The 19,866-nt window shown below is 46.8% G+C and overlaps 1 protein-coding gene and 1 long non-coding RNA gene across 9 annotated transcripts in view; one reads left to right on the top strand and one right to left on the bottom strand.

Annotated features, from left to right (window-relative positions):
• LOC133232037 (uncharacterized) overlaps positions 1-19,866 on the top strand; it is a 141,591-nt gene that overhangs the window by 114,632 nt on the left and 7,093 nt on the right. For 2 of the 4 annotated variants that reach the window (XR_009731285.1, XR_009731283.1), the window contains one exon: positions 16,721-16,859. The exons of the other annotated variants lie outside the window; for them this stretch is intronic. This is a non-coding gene — a long non-coding RNA (uncharacterized LOC133232037). The remainder of the gene's footprint in view (positions 1-16,720; positions 16,860-19,866) is intronic. 4 annotated transcript variants of the gene reach the window in all.
• PELP1 (proline, glutamate and leucine rich protein 1) overlaps positions 18,141-19,866 on the bottom strand; it is a 48,244-nt gene continuing 46,518 nt past the window's right edge. For 4 of the 5 annotated variants that reach the window (XM_061390909.1, XM_061390911.1, XM_061390912.1 and 1 more), the window contains exons 16-17: positions 18,385-19,794; positions 18,141-18,287 (exon numbers count right to left, since the gene is read on the bottom strand). In XM_061390909.1, the coding sequence (XP_061246893.1) occupies positions 18,195-18,287; positions 18,385-19,794 (1,503 nt within the window). In that variant the 3' untranslated portion in view covers positions 18,141-18,194. The remainder of the gene's footprint in view (positions 18,288-18,384; positions 19,795-19,866) is intronic. The other variant, XM_061390910.1, reaches the window with a different exon arrangement.

Raw genomic sequence — 19,866 nt, 5'->3', positions numbered from 1 at the left:
TTGGGAAAGGACCTAAGGATGGGAGCTGGGCGCTAGAGAAGGTGACTAAGTAATTAGATGGTTGGAATTTCCATCCAATCGACCTGACCTTTGGGGAGAGGAGAGGGGCTGGAGGTTGGATCAATCACCAAAAGCTAATGATTTAATCAACTGTGACTGTTACCAAACCAAACTTGGGTCTGCTCACCTGGGTGCAATAAAGTCGCTCTACTGACACAGGGTTGTAGTGAAGGAAAGTGCAGCGTTTGCTCTAAAGCCAAGCAAGTTCTCTAGGCAGCTAGTACTCAAAAGAACGGTTTTTGAAGATGCAGTGGGGAGGGTTGTGGAGTGCATGGTCAGCTCGTGGACATTCTTCTGACTGGTTGGTGGTGAGGGAATTGGGGGTCAGCATCATCAAATTTCTGGTTCCAACCTATCTGGGGTCTACGTGCTTGTGGTCAGCATCCAGTCAACTACTTTCACCTGGTGGGATTTCAGCATTTGCGAAACAGCTCAAGGGATATGACTCAGAATACTTCCTGTAGCCCTTGAGGAATATTTCCTGTAGCCCTTGAGGAGGTACTAAAGGTCTTTGACTTTGTTTAATGGGTAAGCTAGTGTTATTTCGTTTGCTTAACTGTTTTCCTTTGTTTCTGCATTTTTCTCTCTTCCCATTAAATTTGTTCTTTCGAGCTCTGGGAAGGCCTCCAAGGCTAAAGGCTTTCTACAAACAAGGCAGGTGGTGGGCAGGAGAGTGGGGATCTGTCCTGGGAAGCCCTCATAGGGTCCTGCTCAGTCACAATCCCCCCTTTTCTCTGATCCTGCTCAATCTTGAGGGGGATCGTGTATGGGTCAAGAAAATGAGTAAAGCTTTGCATAGAAAGGTTAATCAGAAATTCGGGTGAGGAACTTGGTTTTTTGAGGAACTCTGCTTCGTGATGATGTGTATGTGTGTCAGTCGCTCAGTTGTGTCTGACTCTTTGTGACCCCATGGACCACAGCCCACCAGGCTCCTCCATCCATGGGATTCTCCAGGCAAGAATACTGAAGTGGGTTGCCATTTCTTCCTCCAGGGGACCTTCCAGACCCAGGGGTCGAACCTGCGTCTCTTATATCTCCTGCATTGTCAGGCGGTCTCTTTACTGCTAGTGCCACCTTGGAAGCCCCATGACAATGTATGTAAGCCTCCATAAAAACCCATCATGATTGAGTGTCTGTGTTAGTGAGCACATGAAGATTTAGGGGGAGTGTTACCCTCAGAGTGAGCCTGGGAGCTCTGAGCCCTTCCTCATACCTTCCCCTATGCATCTCTTCTATCTAGCTATTCCCGAGTTACGTCTTTTTACAACAGACCAGTGGTCTAGTAAGGAAGATGTTGCTCTGAGTTCTATGAGGCTCTAGCAAGTTAATTGAACCCAACTTGCGGGGGGGCGGGGGCGGGCAGCAGCGGTTTGCTGGAACCTTCCATCTTTAGCCAGTTGGTTAGAAGCACAGTTGATAACTTGGACTCACAGTTGGCATCTGACATGTGTGCACGTGTGCTCGTGTGTGCATGCGTGGGGGCCAAGGAAGGGAGAGGCAGTCATGTAAGACTGAACTTTGTGGACTTCCCTGGTGGTCCAGTGGTTAGGACTCTGTGCTTTCACCGCTATGGGGCATCTGGGTTCAATCCTTGGTCAGGAAACTAAGATCCCACAAGCCGTGCAGTGTGGCCAAAAAAGAAAAAACTGAACCTTTCTTTTTCAATATTTATTTTTCATTGCAGCGAGCAGAAATTACTCTTTGTTGTGATGCTCAGGCTTCTCACTGTGGTGGTTTCTCTTGTTGAGGAGCACAGGCTCAGTAGTCGCAGCTTGTGGACCTTAGGGTTCATCGGCTTCGGTAGTTGTGGCATGCATGCTCAGAATCTGTGCTCCATGGGCTTAGTTGCTCTGAGGCATGTAGGATATTCCTGGACCAGGGATTGAACCCTGCATTAGCAGGCAGATTCTTACCCACTGCACCACCCAGAAAGTCCAAGACTGAACTCTTAACATGTGAGATCTGGTGCTATCTCCAGGTAGATAAGAGTGAGAACTGTGTTGAATTATAGGGCTTCCCTGGAGAAGGCAATGGCACCCCACTCCAGTACTCTTGCCTGGAAAATCCCGTGGACGGAGGAGCCTGGTGGGCTGCTGTCTATGGGGTCCAACAGAGTCGGACACGACTGAGCAACTTCACTTTCACTTTTCACTTTCATGCATTGGAGAAGGAAATGGCAACCCACTCCAGTGTTCTTGCCTGGAGAATCCCCGTGGACAGAGGAGCCTGGCAGGCCACGTCCATGGAGTTGCAAAGAGTCAGACATGACTAAACCAGCTTAACACACACACATCTTTCAAGTAGTTAGTCCATTTCATCTGAGCTGTCAGATATGTGGTGGTACTGTTCGTAATATTCCCTTATTAGTCTTTTACTGAGTAGAGTCTATAGTTAACCTGTGCAAACAGCAAAGATGATTTTTTTTCAACTTAAATCTCTGAAGTACACTTGCATTTTTTAAAACTGCAGACACAAGAGGATCAGTGCTAGGACTTCCCTGGTGGTCCAGCGGCTAAGCCTCCCCACTCCTAGGGCAGGAGTAGGGGCAAGGTGTGATCCCTGATGAGGGAACTAGATCAACGTCACAACTAAAGATCCCTCATGCTGCCTACAACTGAGATCCAGTGCAGCCAAATCAATTTTTTAAAGAGAATTGGCCGAGATGGTGTCCTCAGCTGTATGCAGTTTTTCTATCCTGACTTACCTTTTTTCTGCTGTGAAGGTAATGTAATTAATCAGGTGCAAAAATAGTTGCAATCAACTGGAATTAACCTTAAGCAACTCATAGTGAAGCACCAAGCTCTAAACTGTTGGGGACAGGCCACAGAAATTGTGGAGAAGGTCATTAACTATCCAACAGCAAAATGTTAAGAAAATAGGTATTTACATAGAAAAAAATCAAATGGCAAAGAAGAGATGAATTTTTTTAAAAAGTAGGAATCCATAACTTTTCTACTATTTATATAATTTTATATATAGTTTACATTATATTAAATAATAAAATTTATATTTATAATTTATATAATTGTATTTTTATAATTTTTAAATTCACTTAAAACCTTTACTCACATGATACAGACTTAAGTTCAATAAAAGAAATGCTTCACTATCTTCCATTTTCTAGCCATGATTATTATAATTATTTTCACATCATGACTACTAAAACATAATTTTTAATATGCTTATCTGTTTTGGGTGTCAAATAAGCTAGGTATACAGCTGCCCCCTGGTTTCTATTGTAGCAAGAATGGCACTTGTGATTAAAACTTAACCTGGGACATTAAGACGGATTGTATTTTCCAAACATGACTGCCTTACTGCTTTCTTCCCATTGAGAGATGCTCTCTATGTTCAGTCACCTTGCTTTTGAGTGGACCCTGGTGACAGCCTCGACCAAGAGAGTACAATAGAAATGATGTTCTCTGACTCCCAAGGCTAGGTCATAAAAATTTCATGCATCCCCTCCACCTTATTCTCTTGGAGCCCAGCTACCATGTTGTGAGGAAGCCCAAGCTACACGGCGAGACCACATGTAGGTGTTCCAACTAATAACAAGCATCAGAGATGAATGTCTGCCTAAGGAAGCCTTCAAGACAACTCCAGTTCCAGTCACAGCCTGACTGTAGTCACATGAGATTCCAAGTGAGACCTACCTAGCTCTGGTGACCCTCAGAACCATTAGAGATGATAAAATTGTCTGTCTTGTAAGTCTCCAAGTTTTGGGGTGATTTGTTCCTAGCAAGAGGCACCCAGAACAGATTTTGGGACTGTGAGTGGGGTGCTGCTGAAACAAAAACCTAAAAGGTGTGGCACTGGCTTTACAGTCAGATGTTGAGCGGAAGTCTAAAGTACTTTAAGGAGGATATTGGTAGGGACATCAAGAAAATAAAAATGTTACTGGAAACTAGAAGAAAAGAATGATGTATGCAAGGGAAACTTTGTTATATGTGTAGTATCTTTATGAAGTAGTGCATTGTTGTCCCCTGTATTAGATGAAAAGTGGGAAATGTAGCTAAGTAGCTCAATTGGCTGAGGAAATTTCTAGGCAAAATGTTGAAAGTACCACTTGACTTCTTGCTACCTGAGATTAAAAATACGAGAGTGAAGTTAAAAGATCAAATATTATATGTGAATGATTCAGGATTTGCTGAGTTCAGAAATAAAGCCGTTTCTTAGCCACTCTAGATGATTAGCAATGCGAAAATTAAGAAGTGGCTCATAGGCAGAGGTCAAATCCAGGGTGTTTCTCAGGAAAACATTTTCTAAAGATTAAGCCAAAAATGTAATAGAAGATTTTTGTTAAAGCCTCATGAAAATTTAAGGTGGTGTTTCAAATAAAAGCCTTTTACAGATAATAAGGGTATGGCTGGAAAAACTTCTCCAATAGGACAATAGGTTTCTAAGAATTGTAAGGGCAAATACTAGAGCCGGAATTATCAGGAAGAGATTTGTGTATGGCTTTTGTCTGACAAATTGGATTATAATTGCATGTAATACCCACAAGTTTTGTGTTTCTTTTTTTAAATTTTATGCACTAGAACGGAAAGGAACAATACAAACAGAAAAAAGAATTTGGACTCAGAAATGCTATAGGCTAGGATTAGGCTAAGAAAACTACTCACCTGCAAACAGAGGCTACTGTACAGAAAAGGAAAGAGGACTTAGAAGAGGAAACAAAGATCCTAGGGACAATGCCTAGAGCCACAATGGACTTGCAGGAAATAGAACTGAGCCCTAATTAAGTAGCTATACCTGAGAAACCACACCCAAACCCTTCCTCCACACCTGGATGAGACCCTGGGCTATAAGCCGAGGCCACTGTTGTTCAGTTGCTCAGTCATGTCCGACTCTGCAACCCCATGGACTGCAGCACGCCAGGGTTCCCTGTCTTTCACTAACTCTCAGAGTTTGCTCAAACTCATCTCATCTTCTGTCATCCCCTTCTTCTCCTGCCTTCGATCTTCAATCTTTCCCACCATCAGGGTCTTTTCCAATGAGTTGGCTCTTCACATCAGGTGGCCAAAATATTGGAGCTTCAGCATCAGTCCTTCCAATGAATATGCAGGGTTGATTTCCTTTAGGACTGACTGGTTTGATCTCCTTGCCATCCAAGGGACTCTCAAGAGTCTTCTCCAGCACCACAATTTGAAAGCATCAGTTCTTCAGCTCTCAACCTTCCTTATGGTCCAACTCTCACATCCATACATGACTAATGGAAAAACCATAGCTTAGACACCATAAATGAGATGCAGCTTGAGGGAGGTACTGCGTGTACCTGTGAATCAGGAGGGAAGGGGTCAGGGCACAGCCCTTAAAAGAACGACAAAGCCCAAGGACACAACAGAAACTGATAGAACCAAATAGGTCCAAGATGGCGGATGAGTTGATTTCCAGTAGACCGTGAGCCTCAGTATGGCTCACTGTAACACATCAGCAAGCTAAACGACACACCCACAGGTGCCATGACAGTTCCAAGTGAGTGAAGTGGAAGTTGCTCAGTCATGTCTGGCTCTTTTTGACCCCATGGACTGTAGTCTTCCAGGCTCCTTTGTCCATGGAATTCTCCAGGCCAGAATACTGGAGTGGGTTGTCATTCCCTTCTCCAGGGGATCTTCCCAACCCAGGGATCAAACCCGGGTCTCCTGCACTGCAGGCAGATTCTTCACCATCTGGAGCCACCAGAGAAGCCCAGGAAAAAAAATGGGTCTGGCCTAATTCCTGGAAATCCCCACCCCTTCCCCAAAATAGCTAGAATACTACAACTCATTAGCCTATGAAATAACCCACTCCTATAAAAACTGACAACCCAATACCATGGGGCTGCTGCTCTTGCCTTGTGAGATGACTCACACTGTCTGTGGAGTGTTTTTCTTTAAATAAATCCACTTCTTACCTATCACTTTGTCTCTCACTGAATTCTTTCTTCAATGAGACATTAAGAACCTCAGCTGCATTAAGTCCTGAGAGCAGGTGTGATCTTAGTTGAAAGACTGTAGGTTCAAATCCCACTCTGGGTTTCGGCTGAGTTCAAGTCCCAGCTCATGGGTTGAAACCCCAATCTGAGTTACATGGTTTCACCAGCACATGGAAGGGATGTGACTCGTGGTCAGAGGGTGGACTGTGACCAACTGTGTTTTGCAAATATCCTCCTCTAGGGGATCTTCCCAACCCAGGGATCCAACCTGAGTTTCTTATGTCTCCTGTGTTGGCAGGCAGGTTCTTTACTAGTGCCACCTAGTTCAGGTCAGTTTAGTCACTCAGTCGTGTCCGACTCTTTGCAACCCCATGAACTGCAGCACACCAGGCCTCCCTGTCCATCACCAACTCCCCAAGTTCACCCAAACCCATGTCCATCAAGTCGGTGATGCCCAATCCAACTATCTCATCCTCCCTTCGCCTCCTGCCCTCAATCTTTCCCAGCATCAGGGTCTTTTCAAATGAGTCAGCTCTTCCCATCAGGTGGCCAAAGTATTGGAGTTTAAGCTTCAACATCAGTCCTTCCAATGAACACCCAGGGCTGATCTCCTTTAGGATGGACTGGTTGGATCTCCTTGCAGTCCAAGGGACTCTCAAGAGTCTTCTCCAACACTACAGTTCAAAAGCATCAATTCTTCAGTGCTCAGCTTTCTTTATAGTCCAACTCTCACATCCATACATGACCACTGGAAAAACCATAGCCTTGACTAGATGGACCTTTGTTGGCAAAGTAATGTCTCTGCTTTTTAATATGCTGTCTAGGTTGGTCCTAACTTTCCTTCCAAGGAGTAAGCGTCTTTTAATTTCATGGCTGCAGTCACCATCTGCAGTGATTTTGGAGCCCCAAAAATAAAGTCAGCCACTGTTTCCGCTGTTTCCCCATCTATTTCCCACGAAGTGATGGGACCAGATGCCATGATCTTCATTTTCTGAATGTTGAGCTTTAAGCCAACTTTTTCACTCTCCTCTTTCACTTTCATCAAGAGGCTCTTTAGTTCCTCTTCACTTTCTGCCATAAGGGTGGTGTCATCTGCATATCTGAGGTTATTGATATTTTTCCCGGCAATCTTGATTCCAGCTTGTGCTTCCTCCAGCCCAGCATTTCTCATGATGCACTCTGCATATAAGTTAAATAAGCAGAGTGACAATATACAGCCTTGACATACTCCTTTTCCTATTTGGAACCAGTCTGTTGTTCCATGTCCAGTTCTAACTGTTGCTTCCTGACCTGCATACAGGTTTCTCAAGAGGCAGATCAGGTGGTCTGGTATTCCCATCTCTTTCAGAATTTTCCACAGTTGATTGTGATCCACACAGTCAAAGGCTTTGGCATAGTCAGTAAAGCAGAAATAGATGTTTTTCTGGAACTCTCTTGCTTTTTCCATGATCCAGCAGATGTTGGCAATTTGATCTCTGGTTCCTCTGCCTTTTCTAAAACCAGCTTGAACAACTGGAAGTTCATAATTCACGTATTGCTGAAGCCTGGCTTGGAGAATTTTAAGCATTACTTTACTAGCGTGTGAGATGAGTGCAGTTGTGCTGTAGTTTGAGCATTCTTTGGCATTGCCTTTCTTTGGGGTTGGAATGAAAACTGACCTTTTCCAGTCCTGTGGCCACTGCTGAGTTTTCCAAATTTGCTGGCATATTGAGTACAGCACTTTCACAGCATGATTTTTCAGGATTTGAAATAGCTCAACTGGAATGCCATCACCTCCACTACCTTTGTTCATAGTGATGCTCCCTAAGGCCCACTTGACTTCACATTCCAGGATGTCTGGCTCTAGGTGAGTGATCACACCATCGTGATTATCTGGATCGTGAAGATCTTTTTTGTACAGTTCTTCTGTGTATTCTTGCCACCTCTTCTTAATGTCTTCTGCTTATTTCTGTCCTAGTGCCCATCTTTGCATGAAATATTCCCTTGGTATCTCTAATTTTCTTGAATAGATCTCTAGTCTTTCCCATTCTATTGTTTTCCTCTATTTCTTTCCATTCATCGCTGAGGAAGGCTTTCTTATCTGACCTTGCTATTCTTTGGAACTCTGCATTCAAATGGGTATATCTTTCCTTTTCTCCTTTGCTTTTCGTTTCCCTTCTTTTCACAGCTATTTGTAAGGCCTCTTCAGACAGCCATTTTGCTTTTTTGCATTTCTTTTTCTTGGGGATGGTCTTGATTCCTGTCTCCTGTACAATGTCGCTAACCTCCATCCATAGTTCATCAGGCACTCTGTCTATCAGATCTAGTCCCTTTAATCTATTTCTCACTTCCACTGTATAGACATAAGGGATTTGATTTAGGTCATACCTGAATAGTCTACTGGTTTTCTCCACTTTCTTCAATTTCAGTCTGAATTTGGCAATAAGGAGTCAGCTCCCTAGGAAGCCCCACAATTATAAAAACATCTGAAGTGTTTTTTGTAATAGATATTCCTCTCATTGATTGAATGGTGGGGTCTAGTTGCTCCTCCATGTGTATGTGGACCCAGCTGATGGTGTGGCTGAGGAAAACGACATTTTAAATTTCAGAACGCCCACCTGGGATTTTTAAATCCCAAGTGTTTATATGGGAGTAAAGTCTAAGAGGTGATTATAAAAGAAAAATGCTTTGTAGAAAACTCTTAAATGATTTTAAATTAAAAGCACCAATAGGTGGATTGGCTAAATCAATAAGCACTAGTACTTCACATTACGGAAATAGATTGAATAGAACATTAAATACCACAGAGAAGGAGAGCAGCAAGTGAGACAGATTCATTTTATTTTGGTTTTCCTAATTTTGTCTTAAAATGGAATAGCTAAATATAGAGAATTCAATAAGTTAGATTTCTATCTGCTGCTGCTAAGTTGCTTCAGTCATGTCCAACTCTCAGCGATCCCATGGACTGAAGCCCACCAGGCTCTGTCCATGGGATTTTTCCAGGCAAAAGTACTGGAGTGGGGTGCCATTGCCTTCTCCAAGATTTCTATCTGGCTCTATCTAATGGATAAAATCTGTGTGTGTGTGTGATCAGTTATATTCTGGGTATAATCCAAACCACTGGAAGCAAGAATTATTTGTAAAATTGGCTCAAACTATGGTTGTTCTCAGAATGAGGTTATTGGTGTTTTTATCATTTGGAAGTGATAATATAATTAACTTGGCTACAGTGTATTAAAAAACAAAGGACGTTTCTGAGAGACTTAGGTCAGGGAATTGGAAAAGGAGATGTCATTTTTTGCAAACTCCAGAACCCAGAAGAAGAAATGGCAGCTGGAAATTTTTCTAATGAAATTCCAAGTGATATGGTGTCAGTGGAAAAATGATACTTTTTCCAGTGAAATCTTGCAAACAATTTTAAAAGAAATTAGATGTTGGTTGTTGTTTAGTTGGTTTACTTTGGAAGTAATTTAGTGTGTGGATTTAAAAGTGAAGGATTAAGAAGCTTGGACCACCCAACCCCATCTATGACATCATGAATATATGACTGTGAAATTTCAGAAACATCTCAGATTCAATATAGGTAACTTGAGCCGTAAGACTCTAAGAGACAAGATTAAGAAAAGCAAAACAGGAACTTCCCTGGTGGTCCAGTGGTTAAGAATCCAGCTGCGAATGCAGGGGACACGGGTTTGATCCCTGATCCAGATATGAAGAGCCCACATGCCATGGGGCAGCTGAGCCTGTGCACCATGACTATTGGGCCCACACTTCATATATAACATCTGTAACAAAGCAGAGACAGTTGTAAATACAAAGAACAAACAGGTGGTTACCAGAGGGGAGAGGGATGAGGGAAGGAAAGAAATAGGTGAGGAAGATTTAGAGGTACAAATTCCAGGTGCAAAGTAAAATGAGTAACAGGTATGGAATGTACAGCGTGGAAAACACAGTCAACATCTATATAACTTTGTATGGTGACATATTAGAACTAGTCTTATGGCGATCTGTTTGAAATGTATACAAATACCAAATAACTGTGTTGTGTAACAGGAACTATCATAGTATTGTAGAGCAACTGTACTTCAAAAATAATTTACAGGAAAAAAGATCAAACTTGTGGTTACTGAGGCAGGTGGGAACTGGATGAAGGCAGTCAAAGAGTACAAACTTCATTATAAGATTAAATAGTAGGGATGTGACATACATGATAAGTAATACTGCTGTATATTATATATGAAAGTTAAGAGTAAATCCCCCTGGTAGCTCAGCTGGTAAAGAATCCGCCTGCAATGTGGGAGACGTGGGTTTGATACCTGGGTTGGGAAGATCCCCTGGAGAAGGGAAAGGCTACCCACTCCAGTATTCTGGCCTGGAGAATTCCACACTGTATAGTCCATGGGGTCGCAAAGAGTCTGACATGACTGGGTGACTTTCACTTTCAAGAGTAAATCCTAAGTGTTCTCATCACAAGGAAAGCTAGTTTCCATTTCTTTAATTTTGTAACTACATGAGATGACCGGTGTTCACTAAACTTGCTGTGATAATCATTTCATGATATATGAAAGTCAGATCACTATGCTCTCCACCTGAAATTTATCCACTGCTGTATGTCAGTTATATCTCAACAAAACTGGAAGGGAAATAAAATGATGGAATGGCTCACACCAATCCCAGACTTCCTTTTCCCCCTGCCTGTTGTCCAGTCAATTCCTGGCTCCCCCATCCCTTCCGTTTTATGTTTCATTCATCCCACCAAAATATGAATGCCTCCTGTGTTATCACAAGAGCAGCTGTATCACCTAATCAGCCTCACAGCCAAGTTCAGAGGGGTTTTTGAGCACCAACCTCCGTGTTCTGGGAAAGCTGAAGAAGTGATGCAAGTGGTGAGTCTAGGTTGGAGGTTTGTGTGCGTCTCATTCCAGCAGTCAGGAGCCTCACCTTTCATGACTGTGTGAGCAGGTGAAAGATGGTTGGCGGGAGCTTGATGATCTATCAGTCCTGCCCACAACCTGGACCTTGCCTTTGTCTGACACGTATGGCATTTTTGTTTGACAGACTTTTTAGTAGAAAGTTATGAATCTCTTGTTAGTTGGGATTATTTAGGCTTTTGATCAGAGAGAAAGGGAGAAGTAAATCCTAATTGTAGACTCAAATGCTTTAACAACAAAGCAGGGGTTAGCAGAGGTGGCCCATGCTACAGAGATTCAACAAAGGGCTGTGAATGATGACCACATATAGGTGACCTATATGTGTATGGATATAGGTCAGGGAAGGGAGGAGACTCAGGAACAGGACAAGGGAGAGAGTTCAGTTCACAGATGGGGCAAGGGTGCCATGACTTAGTGACATAAAAAGCTGAAATTCACAAACAGCTATATTGGAAACTAGTGGGACAATTGAATTTCGAATATGGGCAGCATATTTTTAGGTAAAGGACCAGTGTGCCAACGCAGGAGACATAAGAGACAAGGGTTTGATCCCTGGGTTGGGACAATTCCCTGGAGGAGGGCATGGCAACCCACTCCAGTATTCTTGCCTAGAGAATCCCAGGGACAGAGGAGCCTGGCTGGGTACAGTCTATGGGGTCGCCAAGAGTCAGACATGACTGAAGTGACTTGGCACGCACTCACTCACTCACACATTAGGTAATAGTACTCTCTCAATTGTTAAATGTAATTGTCAATGGTTGGATGGCATCACTGACTCAAAGGACATGAGTTTGAGCAAGCTCTGGGAGTTGAAGTTGGACAGGTAAGCCTGGTGTGCTACAGTTCATGGGGTGGCAAAGAGTTGCACATGATTGAGTGACTGAACTGAATTGTTAAATATCTTGACATAATCATATCATGATTGTGTCAGAGAACGTCCTTAATCTTACAAAATACTGTATCAATATTTAGAGGTGTGGGAGTATTGACAGTATCATATTACAACTTACTCTCAAAGGGTTCAAGATACAGAAAAAGTAAATGTGGCAAAATGTTAATATTTGGTTAATCTAAGTGAAAGGTGTATGGGGTCTGCTGTACTGCTATTGTTTACTTTTCTACAGTTATGAAATTTTTTAAAATTTTACTGTGAAATATCCTTCCCCCTGGCTCTAGTCACTTAGGATTGGTGGAGTTCCCCAACCTTCTATCCCGAATGTCCCCAGACAAGGGGCACTGCTCTCCAAAGCCCTGGTACTCATAGTTCTCCCCACCCTCCCTGCCCCTTCATGGACCCAGCATCTCTCCTCCAGGGCTCCCACTGTGCTCTGTCATCACACGCAGATCCTCTTCCTTTACTCCTCTGTTTAGCTTCCTCTTCCCCAGGAGTCTGAGCTGTCCTTGGAGGCAGTGCCTGGCTAGTTTTCATGTGTGTTCCCGCAGCATGTGGCATCATGTGTGGCCTCCAGGAGGTACGTTACAGGTATACTGCTGCTGTGGAAGCAGTGAGGGAGTGAACGACTCGTGGGATGGAGAGAGAAAGGTGGGTGGAGAGTGACACATGAAAGCAAGTAACCTTCAGGCAGGTTGACAGCGACTAAATGATCAACATGTAAATGGGTGTAGATTCTTGGTGTCTTGAGGCTCAAAAATGTGGCTTAACAGACATCCCTGGTGGTCCAGTGGTTAAGACTCCAAGTTTCCACTGGAGGGAGCATGGGTTCAATCCCTGATCTGGGAATTAAGATACCATGCCCTGGTGGCTCAGATGGTAAACAATCCGCCTGCAATGCAGGAACCCCCAGTTCGATCCCTGGGTGGGGATCATCCCCTGGAGGAGGGCATGGCAACTCACACAGTATTCTTGCCTGGGAAATCCCATAGGCAGAGGAGCCTGGCGGGCTACAGTCCATGGGGTGGCCACCAGCACAGCAGATGACTCACACACACACCAGGGCAGGTGCAACATCCAGCATCAGTAAGCAGCTCCACATGGGCCTGGGCAGCTAGAGCCCGAAACGGGGAGACTGCACCAGGCCCATGGGCAGGAGATCAGTGTGACCCCGGGAAGACAGAGGCCAGGGAGGTGCCACTGTGGGCTCTGCAGGACCAGTGCTCTGAGAGCCGCCTCTGGAAAGGTCCCCTTGGCTGGCAGGGGCAGAGCAGTCCCAGGGGCCCTATAGCCCAGCTCAAGCTTCATTCAACACTGCCTTCAGCCTTTTAAGAGGGACAGTCGCTGTGTAAGCTGAATGCTGGGTGACCTCTTCAGACGAGCAAGGGAAGAACAGCTTGGCAACCTCAGCTTGACAGGATAAACTCTGCTGAACTCTCTGTCTACAAACACACCCATCAGTGGGGAGGGAGCCTCATGGGCCCCTGCAGAGCATATCAAGTTGTGGGTGAAGCTGGCTCCGACCCCACTTTCAGCTCCAACAGGACTGAGAGGACCTCAGTTACCCATGTCATGATACTCCCAGGGCCCCGCAGAGATTCTGCCTCAGTGACTCATTCACTTGTCTTCACTTGTTCAATGGTTGCCAAACCCCCACCTCAGACCAGGAATCTGAGACACAGTTACTTCAGTGGACAGACTGAAACAAAATGGTCTCTGCTCTGATGGTGCTTACATTCTATTGGGAGCAGACAAGGCCATATAAATTCATATAGATCATATATGTCACATGGTGATAAGTGCTAGAGTGGAGAGTAGGGAAGTAGGGAGGGCTGGATGATGGGAGAAGGGTACAGGTGGAATGGTTTTAATTTTTTGGTTGCACCACATGGTATGCGGGATCTTAGTGCCCTCATCAGGGATTGAACCCTCACTCCCTACAGTGGAAGTGCAGCATTGATCACTGGACTGCCAAGGGAGTCCCTGGAGCTGTGACTTTACAAGGGATGTCCAAAGCCCCTCAGAACATGTCAGCTTTCCACCTCGGTTAGGGGTGGCCAGAGCCTGAGACTTGCCTGGGGAGCTGTGCCTTCTCCCTGGAGGTTGTGGCAGGAACCACGGGCTGGGTTGCGGAGTGCCGTCCTGAGATGGAATGGTGCAGAGGACAGGAGTGGGGCGGGACAGGCAGTGGGCTTCACAGTGGACAGTCCCTGGGTGGACGGAGGTGGCATGAGTCTGCCCGCCCCAGGGCCCCCACTGCCCTATTCTCTCTCATCTCCTTCCCAGCAGAATCTCACTGTCCCCTTTTTTCACCTCCCAACTATCCCTGAGATCCACCCCCACCACGCTTCTGAGACTGCTTTGCCCAAACCTGCTGATGACTAACAAGTCCCATGGACTCTCATGTTTTCCCCCTCCTGTTTGAAGCTCTTCTCTCATTTTCCAGGACATCACCTTCTCCAAGTTCGCTTCAAGGCTCCTCTTGCCCCTAAAATGTTGGTGTTCTGAGTTCCATAGGCAGCCCACTTTTTTTCTCCAGTTGTGTCCCCAGGGTGACTTGCCCCCCCAAAATCTCTCAGTAGCCCCCACCCCCCTCCTCAGCTCCAAACCCCATATATCCAGCTGCTGGCTATCCTAGAGGAACCCTTATTCAGTGTTCTATTGCCAGATTGTGAATCCCTTTAGAGAAATATCTTGAATAATGTACTACTGATTTTTCCAATGCCTGCTACCCTGCTTAGCTCAGTTCAGTCACTCAGTTGTGTCCGACTCTTTGCAACCCCATGGACTGCAGCACGCCAGGCTTCCCTGTCCATCACCAACTCCTGGAGCTTGCTCAAACTCATGTCCATCAAGTAGGTGATGCCATCCAACCATCTCATCCTGTTGTCCCCTTCTCCTGTCTTTAATCTTTCCCAGCATTAGGGTCTTTTCTAGTAAGTCAGCTCTTCACATCAGGTGGCCAAAGTATTGGAGATTCAGTATCAGTCCTTCCAAAGAATATTCAGGACTGATTTCTTTTAGGATTGACTGGTTTGATCTCCTTGCTGTCCAGGGGACTCTCAAGAGTCTTCTCCAACACCACAGTTCAAAAACATCAATTCTTGACTTCTTTATAGTCCAACTTTCACATCCATACATGACTACTGGAAAAACCATAGCTTTGACTAAGTGGACCTTTGTCGGCAAAGTAACGTCTCTGCTTTTCAATATGCTGTCTAGGTTGGTCATAGCTTTTCTTCCAAGGAGCAAGTGTCTTAATTTCATGGCTGCAGTCACCGTCTGCAGTGATTTTGGAGCCCAAGAAAGTAAAGTCTGTTTGCATTATTTCCCCGTCTATTCCCCGTGACGTGATGGGACTGGATGCCTTGATCTTCGTTTTTTGAATGTTGAGTTTTAATCCAGCTTTTTCACTCTCTTCTTTCATCAAGAGGCTCTTTAGTTCTTCTTGGCTTTCTACCACAAGGGTGGTGTCATCTGCATATCTGAGGTTATGGATATTTCTCCTGGCAATCTTGATTCCAGCTTGTGCTTCACCAGCCTGGCATTTTGCATGATGTACTCTGCATGTAAGTTAAATAAGCATAACATAAGGGTGACAATATACAGCCTTGACGTACTCCTTTCCCAATTTGGAACCAGTTTGTGTCCAGTTCTAACTGTTGCTTCTTGACCTGCACACAGATTTCTCAGGAGGCAGGTGTTAGGTAGTCTGGTATTCCCATCTCTTTAAGAATTTTCCAGTTTGTGGTGATCCACATAGTCAAAGGCTTTGGCGTAGTCAATAAAGCAGAAGTAGATGTTTTTCTGGAATTATTTTCCTTTTTTGATGATCCAACGGATGTTGGCAATTTGACCTCTGGTTCCTCTGCCTTTTCTAAATCCAGCTTCTAATTCCAACATCTGGAAGTTCTTGGTTCATGTACTGTTGAAGCCTAGATTGGAGAATTTTGAGCATTACTTTGCTAACATGTGAGATGGGTGCAGTTGTGCAGCAGTTTGACATTCTTTGGCATTGCTACCCTGCTTAACACCAATTTAATAACCTACTCTTTCTACCGGATATTGGAACATGTCATAAAGCCACAATAAATAAGCATGCACAGGGCGATCAATGGAATAGAACACAAGGTCAAAAAATAGACCCAAATAGGCACATACAGGAATTCAGAATGTAACAAATGTGGCAAGACATTACTTTCACGTACCTCTTGGCCATCTGTATGTCTTCCTGGGAGAAATGTCTGTTTAGATCCTCTGCCCATTTTTCGATTGGGTTGGTTTGGGGTTTTTTGTTTTTGATATTGAGCTACATGAGTTGTTTGAATATTGTGGAGATTAATCCTTTGTCGGTCGTTTCGTTTGCAAATATTTTCTCCCATTGCAAGGGTTTTCTGTTTATAATTTCCTTTGCTGTGCCAAAGCTTTTAAGTTTCATTGGGTCCCATTGGTTTCTTTTTGTTTTTATTTCCATTACTCTAGGAGGTAGATCCAAAAAGATCTTGCTGTGATTTATGTCAGAGTGTTCTGCCTCTCCGTTTCTCTAAGTTCCACAGCAGCAGCCCCCAACCTTTTTGGACCAGGGACCAGTTTTGTGGGAGAGTTTCCCACGGCCTGGGGGTGGGCAGTGGTTTCAGGATGATTCAAGCATCTTATGTTTATTGTGCACTTTATCTCTGCTATTATTACATCAGCTCCACCTCAGATCATCAGGCAGTAGATCCTGGAGGTTGCAGACCCGTTTTACAGTATCTGATGTTACATTTAGGTCTTTAATCCATTTACTTTTGTGTGTGACATTAATGTTCTAGTTTCATTCTTTGACATCTAGCTGTCCAGTCTTCCCAGCGCCACTTTTTGAAGAGAACTGTCTTTTCTCCATTGTATATTCTTGCTTCCATTGTCATAGATTAACTGACTATAGGTGTGTGGGTTTATTTCCAGGCTTTCTATCCTGTTCCATTGATCCTGAGAGAGCTCCCATCAATGAACATTCCCTAGGGCCTCCGCTACCCGTGTCCTTGTTCCCCCAGTGAGCCACAGCCGACCCCCATCTCCCCAGGAGATCCTCCAAGACCCACAGGTAGGTCTCGCCCAGGCTCCTATGGAGTTACAGCCTGTGCCCTGGGTCGCAGTGCCCGTGAGAACTTGTGTGCTCCCTCCAGTCCTGTGCAGCTCCTGCACTCATGCCCCACTGGCCTTCAAAGCCAAATGCTCTGGGGGCTCCTCACAATACCAGACCCCCAGGCTGGGGAGCTGACATGGGGCTCAGAACTCTCCTGTGGGTCTGAGATGTATAATTATCTTCCAGTTTGTGGGTCATCCACCAGGCATACATGAGCACCCCGCCCACCATCTTGTTTTCTTCTTTGCATATACGGCATTGTTTTTAAGTTCGTTTTGTCAATGGTTGTTCAGCAGCGAGCAGTGATTTTGTTGTTTTCATGAGAGGAAGTGAGCTCCAGTCCTTCTACTCCATCTTATCTCCTCCCTTCTGGCGGGTTAGGGAAGGGAGGGCAGGAATATTTTTTAAACATCTACTTAATCTTCCACAAATTAGCTCAGATGTCACTTCTCAAAGAGGCTGTTCAGGATACGTGCAGCTAGGAAGTCACTCCCTTTTCTGCACTTCCAAGGCACTTACGTTCACAGGCTGAAAAAACCCACAAGGCACCTACCTCAAGCCCATAAGCCTCGATACTGTCTCACATACACACTGCTGTATTGATGCTCACATAGGCACCCCAAGTCCTAGGATCTGTAGTCTCCCAACGCTCAGAGGGATCAGATCCTGGCTGGGAAACGTACAAACCTCAAGAGCAGGTAGGAAGGCCGACAGTGAGCTTGTCAGATTCCTGTCGGGGGTACTGTCACTGCGAGGACCAGCCCTAGAATGCATCGTCCATACCCATGGTGGATGCGCCTTGTTAATTTAGGACGCCCCAGGTTCCAATTCACAGGAGTCCCTGACTAAACTCCATACCGTATCATAACTTTCTAAACTTCTATCAGTCACTCAGCCTACTCTTTTAGACCAAGGCAGTGTGTGTGTGTGTTATAACAGGTTCACTCACTGGGATACTCAGTCTCATACATCCCATCACAGCCCTGCCGCCCGGACTAGCAGAAGCAGGGCTGCTCACTTCTCCAGGCAACCGAGCACACGCTTAGTGTAGCAGGAGCAGTGGGCCAACGCGCTGAACTTCTGACACTGGCTTGTAGAGCAGCCCCTGTAGGTCAATGGCTCCTCTATGGACAGCGGGGCTCACAGGACGCCTGGGAAACACTGTGGGTACAGGCCAAGCCCAGCAGACACCTGGCCTCTGCCTGGGGACAGCATGGTGGCAAAAGGCAGAAGCAGCCATTGCTATTGAAGGATGTGAATTTATTGGAAAAGAAGAGGGCGAGGTGGGGCGGGCTAGGAGTCAGGCTCTGAGGCAGGGGGCGGCTTCTCATCGTCCGGGGGGCAGTCAATGAAGTCGGCCAGCATGGCAGCAGTGTCACCCTGCTCCTTCCGGGGGCAAACAAAAAGTTCAGAACAGTTGCAGGCACAGACCAGGTCAGGATGCGTGTCGCTCCCACCCCTCCTCCCCGCCAGGCCCCCTCACCTTTTCCAGGGGGAGAGCTGCCGCCTCCACCTCTGTCTCTTCCACTGCAGACGCCTCTGGGGGGGGTGATACCTTGTCACCCCCACCCTCAGCCCCCTCTTCCAGCAGGGCTGGTGGCCCAGAGGGCTCCTCCTCCACAAGCTCCTGAGGCGGTGGCCCTGCAGGGGGGCTCCCCCCTTCCCTCTCCACCTCCCCCTGGGAGGGGAGCACCTCGGGGGCCAGCATGGGGGCCGTCTCGGGCCCAGGTGCCTCCTCGGTCCCTGGCTCCTCCACTTCCAACAGCAGCCCGGGTTCCAGTCCTGGCTCCGGAGGCCCCTTGGGAGACTCGGCAGGGGGCAGCGCCGGAGGCAGGCTCGGGGGCGCAGGCCCTCCTCCTTCCACCTCCCCGCCTGCCGGGCCGAACTCTACCTCTTCCAGCTCTTCCAGCTCCTCGTCTTCCTCCTCGTCCTCCTCGTCCTCCAGCTCACCTTCCTCCTCCTCAAACTCCTCCTCAAACTCTTCTTCCTCCTCTTCCTCCTCCTCAAAATACTCCTCTTCCTCCTCCTCATCCTCCTCAAAATCCTCCTCCTCGTCCTCCTCTTCGTCTTCCTCCTCCTCCTCCTCTTCTTCCTCCTCCTCCTCATCACTGCTGTTGATGTTAATGACCGTCATGTCTTCTTCCAGGGCTGGGGGGCCTCCCCCACCAGGCGTCCCTTCCGGCACCAGCTGGGGTGGTGGCAGCGTCACCGGGCCGGGAACAGGAGGCGGGGGAGGGGGCGGGAGCGGCCCTGGGGCTGCAGGCAGCTCTTCTGGCTCATCCTTGGCGGGCACAGGAGGGGAAGCTGCAGGTGGCCCAGTGGGGGCTACTGGAGGGGGCGTGGTGCCCGAGGAAGGCGGGGGCGGGGGTGGCAGCCCTTCAGGCACGATCACCACGCTGTCATCAGAGTCGCTCTCCAAGGAGATTTCCACATCAGACGGCTCCTCCTTGTCATAGTGGACAAAGGCTGGTCTGGGCACTCGCCCCCCAAAAGTCTCATCTGGGGGGATGGTAGGTGGGGGACTGCCACTTGGGGCCAGGACAGGGTCCTCACTGGAGCCTGCCCGGTGGTTCTCAGGGCCAGGAAGGAGCCGGGGGGGTACAGACACCAGGCCTGGCACAGACAGGCCCAAGTGGTTGGCTGTGGCTGGAGGTCCAGGGCGTGTGGGGGGCAGGGGGCCCACCGGGGGCATAGGGCCTGCAGAAGGCATGGGGCCTGCTGAGGGCAGGGGGCTTGGGGCGTGGAAGGCTGGAGCCCTGAAGGGAGCTGGAGCCTCCGGAGGTGGGACTGGGGCCGGGGCAGGGCAGGTGGGGCCCACAGACTGCAGGGGAGGAACTCGGGGGTGGGTCAGAGCCGCACAGGTCACCAGGGCTTCTGAGCAGAAAGAGGAGACCTGGGAGAAGAAGGGGCGAGAAAGGATCAGGACGCGGGCTGTCACGGTACTGGGCAGAGGACACCGCGGTGG

Source organism: Bos javanicus, chromosome 19 (assembly GCF_032452875.1).
Source record: "Bos javanicus breed banteng chromosome 19, ARS-OSU_banteng_1.0, whole genome shotgun sequence".
Lineage (NCBI taxonomy): Eukaryota > Metazoa > Chordata > Mammalia > Artiodactyla > Bovidae > Bos > Bos javanicus.
Note: the sequence above shows the minus strand (reverse complement) of the source record. Positions and strands in the feature narration are given on the sequence as shown.